The 16,141-nt window shown below is 37.7% G+C and overlaps 1 protein-coding gene across 7 annotated transcripts in view; it reads right to left on the bottom strand.

The window, feature by feature from the left end:
• Nav3 (neuron navigator 3) overlaps positions 1–16,141 on the bottom strand; it is a 698,200-nt gene that overhangs the window by 71,093 nt on the left and 610,966 nt on the right. For 5 of the 7 annotated variants that reach the window (XM_013111900.3, XM_040754919.1, XM_040754922.1 and 2 more), the window contains 6 exons: positions 11,138–11,270; positions 10,152–10,422; positions 8,268–8,976; positions 5,906–6,394; positions 2,315–2,356; positions 595–755 (listed from right to left, as the gene is read on the bottom strand). In XM_013111900.3, the coding sequence (XP_012967354.2) occupies positions 595–755; positions 2,315–2,356; positions 5,906–6,394; positions 8,268–8,976; positions 10,152–10,422; positions 11,138–11,270 (1,805 nt within the window). The remainder of the gene's footprint in view (positions 1–594; positions 756–2,314; positions 2,357–5,905; positions 6,395–8,267; positions 8,977–10,151; positions 10,423–11,137; positions 11,271–16,141) is intronic. The other 2 variants (XM_040754921.1, XM_040754923.1) reach the window with 2 other exon arrangements.

Below are 16,141 nucleotides of genomic sequence, written 5' to 3'. Positions count from 1 at the left end.
TAAAAATGTTCACAGAATGTTGTCTTCAGTGACATATTATGCATGTTAAGGGGTATTTTGATTTCAGTAATGTTTCAGAAAATTATCTTACAGTTACATAATTGCATATTATTTTCAACCTAATTATTTCTATATTCTATTTGTCTCCATAAAGACCATTAATTTTGTACAGCAATAACACAAACTAAGATGCTTTACTGAATATAAATAAGGACTTTGAGATGGAATGGAGGGGGTCATGTGCTTGAGGTCAGGTGTTTTGTGATTTGTTCCTGCATCTGATACTTACAGTGGTCTGTTTTATATAGTTCAGTTTAGCTTACAAAACAATAATATTTCTAGTTGTAATAATTATCACAATTAAACATTTGTCATAAATGTAAGTGATACAATATTTGGAAAATATTCTGTATACAGCAAGCACAATGCTGAAGTGCTCTCTGTCTGTCTGTCTGTCTCTGTCTCTTTCTCTGTCTCTCTGTGTCTTTCTGTCTGTCTCTCTCTCTCTCCTGTTCTCTCTCTTTCTCCTTAATGAAAACACACCAACACTCCTACGAGAGTATGTTGTGAAAGGAGTGGAACAGAATATTTTACCCAAGTTGGAAAAGTGATATTTCCCTGTGGCTGAAGATGACATGGCAGAAGGGGAGACCAGAGGCGACTGGTTGCCGGTATCCTGTAGCCCTCCGGTGGAATGGGAACGCAGCCACTCCTTGCCTTCTTCCTGGTTGGCCTGCCGAGATGATGGGGTGTATCTGCAAAACAGCACAGCTGAGACACTTCAGCATATCTACAAGGACAAGGCACTGTCAGGACAAGAAAACAATTGAGGGGAGCTTACTATTCAGACTGAACAGCAATCACAAACAGATTGGATCTAATTACAATTGCTCAGTTCCTCCAGATGATTTGACACCATCTGCTTGATCCCACGGGGAAAATAAATAGAGGCATGTGAGAAGAAAATGATGCTTCTCTGAGATACGGACTCGAAAGTCATAAGCCATGAGCAGGCAGCAAGTTAACTGAGAAGGACCCCAAAGCACAGTGCGGGGCAGGACATGGGAAGGGGAGTATACCGAATCAACATGGCGGACCGTGGTAGGCCAGAAGCCAAGGCAGGCACAGTTACAGTCACAGAGCAGCATAGGAAATGGGACACAGGCTGGTAGTGAGAGCTGTCTTTCAGTTCTTTGGTTAAAACACCACTTTCAGTTCAGCTTATCAGGCTCATAGCCCTGTACCTGTTAGCTGTTTACTCTGCATCTTTGTCTCAGAAAAATAGAAATATGTAAGATAGGTTCATGGCCATGAACCCGATTTTCATTTTACTTTTATTCTGAACTGAACAACTATTTAGAAATTGCTAGGTGACATTAGATTAATTCAGATTTAAACTGATGTGGTAAATAATATGAGCAGGCATGGCAGGCAGAAATTGGGACCGAGTTTTCATAAAACATAATCTGTAAAAAATTCCTTAATTGCCATAGCTGCCCTGTGATGATAATTTTTTTATTTACTCCATTTATAGTATATAGTATACTTCAACCTTTCATTCTTACTTGTCACAGATGTAGACTGTGTAGATTTGGGGGATTGCTTTTCATTTTTTAAAGTATGTTGTGGGCATCTGTACATGTATGATATCTATAATGTATGTATGTGGGTTGTGTGCTGGCATGCATGTAGAGGTCAGAGGAAGCAGTCAGGCATTGGGCTCCACTGCCTTCTGCCTTATTCCTTTGAATTGGATCACTACAGTCTCACCAAACCTGTGCTAAGCTGTGAACCACTGATTCTCCTGTCTCCGGCTCCTGCCAGCGCTGGAGTTGCAGTCCATGGGGCTATGCTCAGCTCAATGTGAGGGTGTTGGGGATTTGAACTCAAGTCCTCATGCTTGCTTACCAAGCATTCGCACCAACGGAGTCACCTTCCTGGTTTCAGTTTTGAGGTTTTTTTTCAAACACACACTCTCAAGGAGAAAAACCTGGAGGAGTAATTTTATCCTAGTAAGATAGAAATGGCTTCGACATCCTACCACTAGCTGCTCCCCACATGAGCAAAGCCTCAGAGAAGCTCCTTTTATTTCATAATCATGATATTCCTACTGGGATTCACCACCTCCATCCTCACTGGCACCTCTTCCTAAGGAGCATCACCTACTCCTAAAGTCAGAGAAAGCATCAAGATCAAAAGAGCCTTCACCTTCCATGCCAGATGCTACACAGAAAACAGATGGGAAGAAGACACAGCACAGAGAGTTCACATAACAACAGAAAGAGGCACCAATTGTGCTGAGAGAAATATATACCTTAGTCCCTTTTTGGGTAGTGTATTTCTGTCAAGCTGCATGCTGTTAAAACAAAGAAAATCCCTAAGGACATAATGCAAACAAAATTTCCAAATCATATATACTCAGCAAAATTCATTCCCCGAACTACACAAAACAGCACTCTGCTAACACATACATCAATACTGAAATGACCGGGAAAGCCAACTAAGTGACAGGGTTTTTGCTGCTGCAATAAATGTGGGATTTCTTTCTATCCTAGTGATATACAAAAATGATCAGAAAATGCATTAAATAATTTCCCTGTGGATGCTGTAGTACCCTCCCTTTCCTGTGCAATGGACTAGACTTCTGCTGTGACTTCATATGCAGGAGAATCATATGGATGACAAGGACACCTCTGCTGTTGAAATGACAAGTCCCAATGATAAGATAGGTTGAAAAACCATGTAATAGTTGTATCTCGTTTAGTTATTTCTAATAAAAGTGAGGGTAAATTTTTGTTTTCCACTTACATAAAGAGAGAATTTAACATATAACATGTGCTTCCTTTAAAAATGTTTCTAGTATAATTGATTTACATATATTAATGAAGTAAAGCTATTTCATCTTTGAGAAATGATTGACTAACTATTTGAAGGGTTATATATTGTATCACCCCATTTTAACTAATTCTCAGTTTATCATACATAGGGCTATAAACATGTTCCTAGATGAGTGGAAAATGACTTACTGGAAATGGGGAGGACTGGGATACATCTAAGGTTCCATTCTAATCTCTAGCATGCAAATCGCCAATGTGGAAAATGAGTATGGACTTACAGAACTATTTCTCTCTTTGTTTAGAGCATCAAATGATCAAAATTAAATATATAGCATGTGCACAATGAGGATGACATAACACAGATGCAAAACAGACTGACTTAAAATTGAGCCACTCAAAATCAAAGCTAAAATGTTTTCTTCTACAGGTACTCCATCTGTTATATTATGCCAATGAGTGATTTGTTCTTGTCATATATTATGATTATAAAATTTCATAGCTAGTGTGAAATATCAAACCAATGGAATCATAATAAGAAACAAATTACAAACAAATAAGAGCTCTCTAAATGCTAGCTATATTGGGCTATACATTTAAATCATATGCCATTATTTCTTTATAATATTGCAAAAATGAGAAAACTGTTATTATTTTGCCAATGTTATCAGCTTGTATAAAATTACATATTTATAAGCTTCAATGAAATAACTCAGAAAACAAGCTTAAATTGAATAATATAGAACATTTCCTAGACTCTAGAACAGTGGTTCTTAACCTGTTGGTTGAGACACCTTTGGAAAACCTCTATCTCCAAAAATTTACATTATGAATTATAACACTAACAAAATTGCAGTTATGAAGTAGCAACAAAAACATGCTATGGTTGGGTTTACAATAACATGAGGAACTGTATTAAAGGGCCACAGCATTAGGAAGGTGGAGAACCACTGGTCTAGACTTTAAGGAAAATACTATGTTGGCTTTTCTGCAAAACTTTAGGAACTGACAACTCCAATGTTGGCAATGGCTAGGGAGGGAGAGACAGTGAGTGAAGTGGAGATTTCAATCCATGCACTGTTTGTGTCAGGCCAACTGTGGTAATGTGCAACACGTTTGCATGGTTGTCAAATTTGACATCTAGTGACAAACCAGAAATTTTCAAGGTTGTCTATAACTTTAAATCACTTTAAAAATATCCTTTGGTCACAGTAAAAAAGAATAAAATGAAATAAATATGGGTTAGTTATAGTCACAGAACCACCAATGACTAGATCAGATGTGCAGGGCAATATGGAAAAATATTTCATCTGTATTCATTCATTTCCTTACTTTTTAATTTTAGTGAATAATTATGTAAAAATTGGAATTAGTATGAAAACACACTAATTTATTAGTCCTAGGACATGAAGATCAAAGTGTTATAAGAGAAGTTAAAAACAGGTATACTTTAACATCAATCATACACATTTCAAATTAACTTTAAAAAACACACTTTGATATACTTTTATACTTTCAATCTAGTAATTAACTGACAAATTATGTCAGGACATGCACATGAGATTTTCTTGAATAGATCACACACTTCTTCATATGTACTTTTATGGGTTAAAAATGAACGTTAGACTTTTGAGTTTCCTTCAAAAGGAAAAGTATATACAATGTTTTAAATAAAAAAAGTTCAATTGAGCTATTTGCTGGAAGGAACTTATTAATATCAGTCTTATATATCATTCTTAATAAGATACTCACATCGACTTTACATGGCTGAATAGGTCACTAATAGATTTAAATAGTATTTCAGAAAGTCTTTATTTGATTATTTTAATATTAGGTTAAAATTATCCTATTCCTAAAATTGTGTTGCTATTAAAATGGTTTGATTAAAACAGTAAACAACTATATATTTATTGTTGTATTTTTATAAAATATGTAGAGCTAACCCTGGATTCTAATCTAGCTACAGAACTTGCTGATTTTAATGTCCAGTTTTGACTGGGTGGTTTCTTGGTTACAATGATGTACTTGACTGTGTTTCTTAGTATTTAATGTTTGAAGGCTAAACAATTGGGTTGAAATCTATATGATCAACTTGATGTTTTCTCATCCTTTTACTTTAAAGACTATCTGAATTCTTTGTGGAGGATGGGTGCAACTAGCAAATTATAGCCTACTTGTTTGATTTAGGTATCAACTTATTTAAAATCCTTCACATATGTTCTTATATAAATCTAGGATACATTTTTTAAAATAAGACTGCCAATACATTTTAAAGTTATTTATTTGGCATAAGTTTTATACATGATATGTGATCATGCCAATTTACCTTATAACTATGGAAATTAGAATCTGAGATGTGATCGGAAGTCTGTTTTTTGATGGACTGTTCAGTAGCAGTTCTTTTTATGTTGTATGTACTAGCAAAACCTAAAGGGAAGTGGATACATTTTACAACCCTGCAGTTAGGGCTCGGGCTTTTTGTGAATGGGAAAACATACATTCTGTCATTACTAGCCCATCACAATAAGCACTGAGCATCAATCATTCATTTAGGTCTCAGGTGTTTTAATATAGTGGAAGTGCCAATTGCATGACTGTCCAGTGCATTGAGGTGATAGCACACCAAGAGGCAGGATTTCATTCCTGGTTTTGTGTTTTACAGTCAAGATAATCCAGAGGAAAATATTTGGAAATAATAGATTAATGGACAATTTAAGCATTGTAGATTATATCTTAATAACTTATATTTTATATTGAGAAGATAGCACTCACTGCACAAATGCCTACTTTATATATTGCTCAAATTGCCTACCGACTAGAAAGGTAGGCACTCATGTTAAGAAAATGATTCAATCACCCTACCTTTAATGGCTTCATTTCTTGATAAATTTGGTAACAAGAGTGAATAATGAGACTGGTCTTATCAATATTAGCCCTAGATTTAAGTTCATTTTTATGTCACTGCACAGTTGTTCTCACAGTGGAATCAAGGAATTTAGTAGGGTGGGGGTCATGGGCACAGTGGGGGAAGAAGAGGTTAAGGACTCATCGATGCCTCCGGTATGGCTCACCTTTCTGAGAGAGTAGATCTCACACTACCCGTTCTCGTGAGCAGGCTCTGCACCTCGTGAGTGCCTGTGGTCAGTCCAGACAGCGAGCCATGATGGCTGAGGGGCAGGTCAATTGACTCAGAGCTCGTATGGAGACTAGTCATGGACTGGTAACTCGGAGTGTCCTTGCTGCCGGCAGAGGAACTGCTCAGATTGGCAGCCCACACAAGACCACCCGATGTGAAAGAGTGAACCGATGCTGGGCTGGAAGCCAAGGAGTGACTTAAGCTTATAACATCTGTAGTTAGGTCTGAGGGCTTATTGAAGAGAGGGCTGCTGTTGCCGCTCAGCCCACCAGCACTGCCCATGCTGCCCGTACCAGACGACGGTGACTCCAGACTGCCTTGTCGCGCTAATGAGGTACTAGGGCTGGGCACTACTGAGGAGGATTTCACACCCTCAGTATTAGGTGCAGAGGCAGATTTGCCACCTGCCTTGGCACCAAACAACCTAAAAGAAAAACAAATAACAACTTCAGTTGTTCCAAGAGACTCATAGCCACATTCCATAGGGTTTCAGTCCACAGAGCCAAGTGTGCTTTGGAGCAGTGAGCCACCAAGCACGTCCAGCCTCTATGTTCCTGAAGGTGATATGATCGGACTTGGTATTATTACTCAACTACTAAAGAGCTCTTAAATCTCTTAAGGGGATGTCAGCACTGGACTGCAACCAAGGGAGGCAGGAGAGGGCAAAAGTCAAACATGATCATGCTTGACTTTTACACTTCTAGCGATCAAAGGACTCAACGTATTTTAGCTATTCTGGCATTGCCTATCTAGAAAACCATTATAATGAAACAACTTCTACGCATTCGGTATATGATGCTTAAATGAAATTTCCTCCTTTTAAAAATAGGTTATTCAAAAATCGAAAGGGGACACTTAAGGCAATGTAATGTCTGGTGGTCTGAGTGACTCAGCTGAGAATATTACATATTGTTGACAATTTAGAGATTTGCTGAAATCCTCCCATGGAAAAACCATAGGGATTTCTGTCAGCTGTCGGAGCTACTTAGATATATATGTATACCAGCAATTTGAAATATCATTGGTTCTAAGGTAGATACTGGAGTTCAGTTCAGAAAACATTTTAGTTTTGTAAATGAAACAAGATGATATAATCTAATTTATGCAAATATGGAAATAAGATGATATGAAGTAATGGCAGAATGGTTCAGCTGCAATGAAATCCATATTTCCTGTAGTGGAAGATCTCTATGACGAATATGAGAAATTGTTTCATAGGTAATGGGCCACAGGGGGGCACTATTGGCTTTCACATAAGCAGTGAAAATATTTACTCTTGCTAAGAAGAATCTACACTTCAAAACATTCTTCACAATTAGTACTTGTAATGAGAAATTTGACTGCTATTTTTCAAACAGTTATGCTTCGAAGGTAACTTAAATGTGAGAGTAAAATTTTAAAGGCTCTAAGAGATCAAAATCCTAGAGTACACCACAGAATAAAAACAAATCTTAAATATTTAACAAGTAATAGATGATAAATGATACTCTATTAATTTGAAGATGAGAAAACAGAGGCAGAGATGTTTAACAATTTGTCCTAAGACACTCACTAATTTCCACCATGCTACTTGGGGTGTCTAAAATATTCCTTGGCAGAACGTCACATATTTAATATAAAAATAATCATGGTGCATATATCATTCACCTGGATTCTGTCAACAAACACTGACAAAACGTTCTAGAAGTCACCCTACTTGTGAATTCTTGCCCTTTGTCAGACATCCAAATGATTTAAAATTCTGACAATCACACCATGCTTTGACTTTATGTTTTGTTTCTCTTTTTACTATTTTAAGGTCCAGCCCTGTATAAACTGGTCTGATATAAACAGCTATCAAGAATACATGTTCTGCATTCATAACCATTAACTCATTATGAGTCAGTAAGATGATGCACATTAGAAATAAATGCAGTGTTTATCAAGATCTATATAGATTTTTTTAATTATGGAAGGGAGAGGTGAAAAATGCTGAATTATTATACAAGCTACCACTTTATTTTTATGACTACTTCTATGAATAGTCGTTTGACTTTAACCCTGTTGCACGAGCTGTTCACATTTCTAACATTACACTGACAGTATACCTGAAAGACTAACAATTTCTCTAAACAGTCATCACTTTCTTTGCACTAGCAGGTCACACAATCAGCTCTGTAGAATTCACTGTATTTTGAAGAAGACTAGCAAACAGAATCTTTGAATACTCAGAATAAATTAAAATACCTTTATGTAGAATAGACACGTGCTATACACTACCTTTTACATTTTCCCAGCATCCCCTTACATACCCTTACCTTCGAAACGTAGGTGAGGCAATATCTGGATATTTGGACCCTGGCTGTCTGAGCCCTTGTGTACCACAGGCACTGGCAGAGGTGGGGCTGGATTTGGGGGAACCTGACAAAGAAACACTCTCTGAATCTGAGACTGCGACTTTCTCCTTCTCTTTGTCTGTTTGGTTGACAGTGACTGGACTCGAGCGCCCTGAGCCGATCTTAGTGGGTTCTCTCAGTTTGGAGGTGGTGGCCCCAGCTGACTTGCTGCTGACATTGGAATCAATGCTGCTGGTACTGGATCTGTGGCCACCTCGCCCAGGGATACCGCTGGTGCTGGACTTGGAAGGGCGAGGCAAGCTGCGGTACTGGAGGGTGGTCTTGGAGCTCACGTGCAGGACAACATCATCTTGATTCTGAGACCCATCTAGGCTGGTTTTCCTTCCTGCATTTGACTTCCCACCAATGGCAGCTGATTTGGGAATCTTCCCCAGTGTAGCTGAGCCGCTGGTTATGGTGGCACCACTGCTGGTAATCACAGTAGAGGATGCTACACCACTTGGCTTCTTATATCCAAAAGAATTGCTGGCTGATGATCTTCCGATGCCCGAGGGTGGCTTTTTCCCTTCATCCCCACTGCTTTTCCCTGCATCCGAAGGGGACCTCTGCAAGGATGACCCTTTCAGGGGTGTTTTCCCTTTCTCTGAAGCTTTGGCATCATCTGTCTTCCCTAATTAACAAGAAACACACCAATGGGTTCATTTGAATGTTTTGACATCGTAATACCTCCAAGAACAAATGTAAGCATGTGAATGCTCTTTAGCTCTTTATATCACTTCAGTACTGTAATATTTCTTCTTTCAGATCTAAATAGGCACACTCCAGTATAATGAGAGGATTGAGTGTTCATAGCTATAAAGAAATAAACATATCTGTCGGAGGAAATGTAATGAGCTTGAGGAGATAAAGTGAAAAGGTTATTTTCTTATTTCTTAATATTTTGTATCTTACAACACTCTTGCTTCAGAAGGGTGTCACTTATGCCTACCAAGTCAAAAATACTAGACCAGTGGTTCTCAACTTTCCTAATTCTGTGACCCTTTAATACAGTTCCTCATGATGTGGTGATCCCCCCATCATAAAATGATTTTCATTGATACTTTAATTGTGCTACTGTTATGAATTGTAATGCAAATAACTGATATACAGGATATTTGATATGTGACTCTAAACGGGGTCTCAACCCATAGGTAGAGAACTGTGGTACCAGAAAAAAAGTGGCTATCCATACCTTTACTATGCTTATATCTGAAGTGCTCTATGACATTTGCATTTCAGGTGACACTATGTATAAAATGAGGGGAGAATCTGTCAGCTCTCAGATATGTAGTAAAAGGTAGCAGCATTTCAATGTGGGTGGTAGTGGCCTTTAATCCCAGCACTCATGAGGCAGAGGCAGGCAGATCTCTGTGAGTTCAAGACCAGCCTGGTCTATAAGAGTGAGTTCCAGGATAGGCTCTAAGGCTATATAGAGAAACCCTGTCTCGAAAAACAGAACAAACAAAAAGTAGTGGCATTTGTAAAATCAATACTGAGAATATTCATTAATAAATCAGGAAAAGCGAGGTATTATTTATCCAGAACCGAGACTGTATATGAAGTTATCACATTGTAATACAGCACATAACCACCCTATGTGACAAGTGTGATCCCCATGGGATTCTCAGATTGTCATACTTATGTGAGCTTACACGAGCAAGTATGTGGATTACAGAGTAAACCAGTTTAACTGTGTGCAGAAGATTATGATTAATAAAGGGAGATAATACATGTGGAAACACAGATGCACAATGGGACCATAGGTTAAGATTCTTCTGTAGTGCAGATCCCAAGTGACAAACCTACCTGGGGTCTTGAGTGCACTCGCATTGGTTTTCTGCCTAGCTGGTGTTCCTCCTTGGGCAGACATGCCTCTCCTCCAGGAGCCTGTCTGAGACACAGACAGGGCCGCTTTCTGCCCTGTCTTCTCCGAGTCTTCAGCAAGTCCGGAACTAGCACCCTTCCACTTGGCACCTCCTTCACTGTGGCTGTCAAAATCCTCCTCGGTCTTCTTGAGTTCCTCTGGACTGTCCCAGGTCTCGTCAGCTGTCGAGCGCTTCTCTGCTTCTGTTTTCAGCTATAAAGAAAAACTTCCCATGAAGAAGAACCCTATAAAGTGTGAATCGGGACCTGGAAGTTTTAGATAAACTTGTAGGAAAAATAACGAAGCACCGATTTATACTTCAGAATTGTGCCAGAAACGATTCTATTTTTAACTACGGCTTCACATAAGTTTCATCAATTTGAGCCACAGAATTTCTCTTTGCAGATATTAGAGAATGTCAGGATAAATAATGTTCAGAAAAGCCTTATTAAATTCCACAAAGGAAGGGGCTTTTCTATGACAAATGTGACAAGAAAGACCAAGACAAGGGAGGATTTAGTTAATGTTCTTTCTTGATTCACTGTGCACAAGTGAGCCTAGTAATTTGTTTTTGACATCATTATAAAGCTAATCAAGAATAATCTCATGTTAGACTGTTTTTTCAACTTGGTCTTTAAGTAAATCAGTATTAGTGGGGGACAAATATCCAGGTGGGTCTTTCTGTGTTAGATCAGCAAGGACATCTGAGTTATTTACAATCTTCAAAAGAGGCCGTTGCTGTAGTTCTGAGGGCTGCAACTGTAGGGGGCCTAAAACAAAACACTTCAGGTTCCAGTGATGGTAATTCATTAGTATCTCTGATTATTCAGCTTATGCAAATATTGCAGATTAAAGAATAAAATCAAGTTTAATAAAATACATATTTTTTAAAGTGAGAAATTGATAGAAGAGAAAGGACAGTTCTCACCTGAGTATTCTTCCTGGAGGGGACAGTGATGTTGGAGTAAGAGCTGATAGAGGATGTGGTATTCAGGTCATCTGTGCTGATATTATCAAGGGTATCACTGAGACCACTGCTTACTGAACTGCTGTCATCCCAGCTAAAGAGAAGAAAGACATGAAACAGCAATGAGCCCGTCTCAGGACAAACAATGTAAATCATTGACATTTCCACACAGTGCTTTCATATATTATAAAGACATTAAAACACTTATTATGAGAACTTGTTCACTATCAATTTAGGGAACATCATATTTATAAGAACGGAACAGTTACTAAATAATAGCCATATCTGGTATTAGGACAAACCAGAACACGTGGGTTACAGGCAAATATTAGAAGCATAAATGAGATAAGAGTAACATGCCATCTGGGTTCCTCATACCACACACACAAAAGAGAATTCATCAGATAAAAAAAATAAAATTACAACCATTCAACTGTGCTTAAATATTGAAATTCATCCAGTAATCTTACCTATCACAATTCCAAACAACATAAGATAGTCTTGTATCTGATGTTCTGCTTTTGGCATTTGCCACACAACTTCAGCTTCGGCATCTCAGTGAGTGATCAAAAAGTAACATTTGGAGCCTAGAGAGATGTCTCAGCTGCAAAGAGCACTTGCTGCTTTCACAAAGGTCCCAGGCTTGGTTCCCAGTACCCCCAAGATAACTTACAGCATCTGTAACTCCAGTTCTGAGGGATCTGATACCCTCTTCAAGTCTCTTGGGTACCAGGTACACATGTGGAACACATACATTCATGAAGGCAAAAAGTATTCATGAACATAATAAGCCAATAAATCTTCCAAAAAAAGCACATCTGGTCATGGCACTACCCTGTTACAATCTCCAAAAAGCTTCTCTTTTTCATATAGTCTGGGTTCCAAAACAAAATGTGTCTCAAGGAATGCATAAGGAAATCCAGTAGAGGAATAAGATGAATACCTGAAATACTTTTTTATAAACACTTTTTATATAAACAAAAATACAGTAGGCTATATTAATAACCATGTGCAGGCTAGCTTGGGTCCCATTATTTAGTCAATGTGTTTGATGTGGTGGCATATAAATCCTTGAGGGTATATGGATATCTTAAATGAGAGTGCGAATTCCACTTTGCAAGAGGAACCACTATCTTCTCATTTGCTGGCTGAATTTCAATCTGTTGATACATTACTTACTACTCACATGTGTTTTGATGTATGAATCAATGCAGCCTAGGTACACATACTGTATAAGGACAAAAACCAAGTCTCATGAAATGAACATTTGGCTTTAAACACCTTCCGCAAATGATCCAAACATTGAAGATACTATTCAAATATTCATCATGAAAACACAAATAAAACATAAAGGAGACAAAATGAATATGCTACAGGAGCCTATGCTTAAGTTCCAAATAATAATGATGTACTTAGATATATATAAATCAAAAGTAATCATCAAGAAGAAAACTGAACTTATTGGAAGCATAGAATATTATTACCAATTGTTACTTATAAATTAGATTATTATCATCATTAACAATTATATCATAATGTTTAGAAAATGTGGTACATTTACAGAATGGAGTACTACTCAGTGGGAAAAAATGGAATCTTGAAATTCACTGGCAAATTGATGGCACTAGAAGAAACCATCCTGAGTGAGGTAACCCAGTCACAAAAAGACAAACATGGTATGTATTCACTTATATATGGATTTTAGACATGGAGCAGGGGATTTTCGGCCTAAAATCCCACTACCAGAGAGTCTGGGAAACAGGGAGGACCCCAAGAAAGATTTGCATGGTACCCCAAAGAACTGTAATGGGACAGGATCTCCTTAGGAGAATGAGAGCATGGAGGGAGGAGACAGGAGAGGAAGCTGGGAGAGTGGGGAAGAAGAGGAGGGGTGAGGAGGACATAGGGGAGCAGGAAGATTGAGTCTGGGAAAGAATAGAGGAGAGCAGGATAAGAGATACCATAACATAGAAAAATCTATTTTATACCACTTGAGAAGTATCTAGCTGAGTGCCTGAATCTGGTATCTTCTTAATATACTCTTTTATGACTTTCCATATTATAAGCCACATCATCAGGAAACACCTACTATATCTAATCCTCCTTACAAACAGCTGTCATGCAGCATAGGTCCCATCTACAGTCTATACCCAAGGGGAGAAAATGATCTTTAGCAAGCAAGTCAGAAAATTTACTTCTCTCCCAGCTAGCAGAGTAACTCAGTTTTCCTTTAAGTATTGGTAACCCGAGTTACCTACTAGAGGTATCATAGTTTGGATGTATGGTTTTCTAAGAGCCAGTAAAGGGGTTATATTTCCCACCTTCTCCTAATTTAAAGAACCTTCCAACGTGCTTTAGTTCCATAAATTGGCAAAAGTAGTTCAAGTAATTTGCAACTAAGATCTTAGTCCCTACAATAATCATTTCTACAACATAATTTATTCCATACTTATTATTTCTTTTAGTATTTGTACTTTACATGTTGAATATGGGAATATAAATTATGAAAAATAATGAATATATACTTTGAATATTACTATACCAATGTAAACCTGAATCTCAAGTTCCTTAACAAGCAATAATTAAAAAGATGAGAAGATATACTGAAGTATTTAGAAATATTGTATTTAATAAAAAGACACTCACATCTATTTATTTGAACACACACATACGTGTGTGTGTGTGTGTGTGTGTGCGTGTGTGTGTGTGTGTGTGTGTATGTGTAGTTTATGTTACCATAGCCTTTATCATTGCTTTGTGTAGGCCCATCTGGAAAAATCTACTTGTCTGGCCTGGGTGGAGACCTAACATTCGAAGTTTCCCAAAGCATAAAGCAGTTAATGCAACTGTATGGCCGATCACCTGAGCAAGGTGCCACTGTAAAACAGGCAAGAGCATCATTATGAATGTGAGCTCACAATAGCTACGCTAAAGAGACGGATGAAGTAACTACTCCTCTAATGACACACTGCACTCTTCCTTCCTGGAATTCCCTCTACACAGTGCAGTTCCTGTGATCTATGGACAAGCTCTGTTGGACCCATCTACTTCTATAAATCCTAACTCAAAAGGCCTATTTCTTTTTTGTTTTGTATGCTTCCAAAGCTTAAATCTGACTTGGGGGGGTACCTTAGGCTTCAATATTATTTTGGAAAGCTCCCTTGCTTCCGTGTAGCTGACCTCCATGCCTCTCAAATTCAATGGCATGGCTTATTTCCCTTCCCTTCTCCATTGTCTTCCATGCAGCTTCCAAGATTTACAGCTTACCTGCCCTGGGGTTTTCTTTTAAACTCTATTAAACTTTTCCTTGAGCTTTTGTTTGAGACTGTTCTTAAATTTTCTTAACAATGAGATTAAAAACCCCAAGAGGGAATCTGAATTCTCTGGTATCAAGTCGCAATCATGGATGGGCTCTCCAAAATTTCTAGTAACAGCCAGAGATCAACTAGGGGAAGAGTGGGTTTACAGCTTCCACTATTTTGGTTCCTTAATGGGATGGAACACACATCTTAAAGCTTGGTGCAAAGGACCATTACCTGCTAAGTCATTTCCTTCTCAGTCTTCAACAATAGCTTCTTCCAAATGAAAATCCTAGTTTCAAATATTATGCTAAAATCACTATCAGCTATTGCGATTACAGCAATCATAGATATTCCTCAATAAAGACAAAACTCTTAGACTTATATAACCTATAGATGCAATAACATCATGAGTTTCAATCTCTCATTGAAAACTGAAATGAAGTAAACTAACAAATATAATGGTCATGCAAAAAAAAATCAAACAAAGCCTGGTAAAGCAGAACTAAAATGCACATGGGAGTTCTCCTTGGGTTTGACCACTCTCACAAATAGTACATAGGTTATTGAATGTACTGTTCTGGTTTAATTAGCATCTGCTAATAGCCTTTGCTTCTGTCTTCTCTCCCCTCCTTTCCTAAAACGTGCTCATGACAAGCATTGCATTCTCTGCCATCTTCACTTCACTCTTCTGATTCTTATTGTATTTCTCTCATAGTTTGGTTGTGAGCCTAGTCTTTAACGACTGAGCCATATCTCAAGCACCTTATAATATTTCTCTATTTTTAGAACTTCTTTGAATTGCTCATATTAACTTTAGAATATCTTCCTTGAGAACAACTATGAAATCAAGGTTATGATTTTTAAACCTTAATCACTTAGCTAAACTACAATTCTCTCCTGACTGTTTTTTAACTTATTTGGAATTTTCCCCCCAAGGGAGTCTGTCAAAATCTCAAATTAACTCTAGGTCGATCGCATTATTCTTTCTCCAAAAATTCTTTCCGACATTCATTGGCATTGTTTGTCAGTCCTTGATCTAATATATTACTTTTACTTCCTTTCCTTTTTAATGAAGTCCAATTCTCTGTGAGTTGTCTTTAATCACTTAAAAACATTCTTTTAGCAGGTACCAGGGATGGCCACTCTTTTATTATACATTTTCCATGTCTATACTATACTCAATATTCATTTAAAAATATTGCTAAGTATGTACTCTCACTCAGGGTGAGAAGTAAATTGCAATTCTTCAAACAACGTAATGTTTACTGAGAACATCATTCAATAGATTCTGGGAAGTGTGGTGGTAGAGGTTAGTGGTATAAATGGATGGTGGGACATAATCAGGATTACTTCTTTCAAGAGCTGGTATCTTCATGGTCTGACTGTGACAACTGTAAGTGAATAAGATAGCTATTCTATGATAGCTAGTCTATTGCTGCATTGTCACTCCTGATAACCACTCATGTGTGTGTGTGTGTGTGTGTGTACCTCTGTTCTCCTTTTCATACTATAAATAATAGACTATGCTTTATCTTATTTTTGTAGCTCTAATAGATAACAGTGTCTGTTGTTAACTATGCCACTAAATTATATTGCTAAATGAAGTTTTGCTTTTGATCATACTGTTTCTATTCATTGATTTTAAACTGGGTTAAGTCTAATA

The sequence above is a fragment of the Mesocricetus auratus genome, unplaced genomic scaffold (genome assembly GCF_017639785.1).
Source record: "Mesocricetus auratus isolate SY011 unplaced genomic scaffold, BCM_Maur_2.0 Super-Scaffold_100011, whole genome shotgun sequence".
In the NCBI taxonomy this organism is placed as follows: Eukaryota; Metazoa; Chordata; class Mammalia; order Rodentia; family Cricetidae; genus Mesocricetus; species Mesocricetus auratus.
Note: the sequence above shows the minus strand (reverse complement) of the source record. Positions and strands in the feature narration are given on the sequence as shown.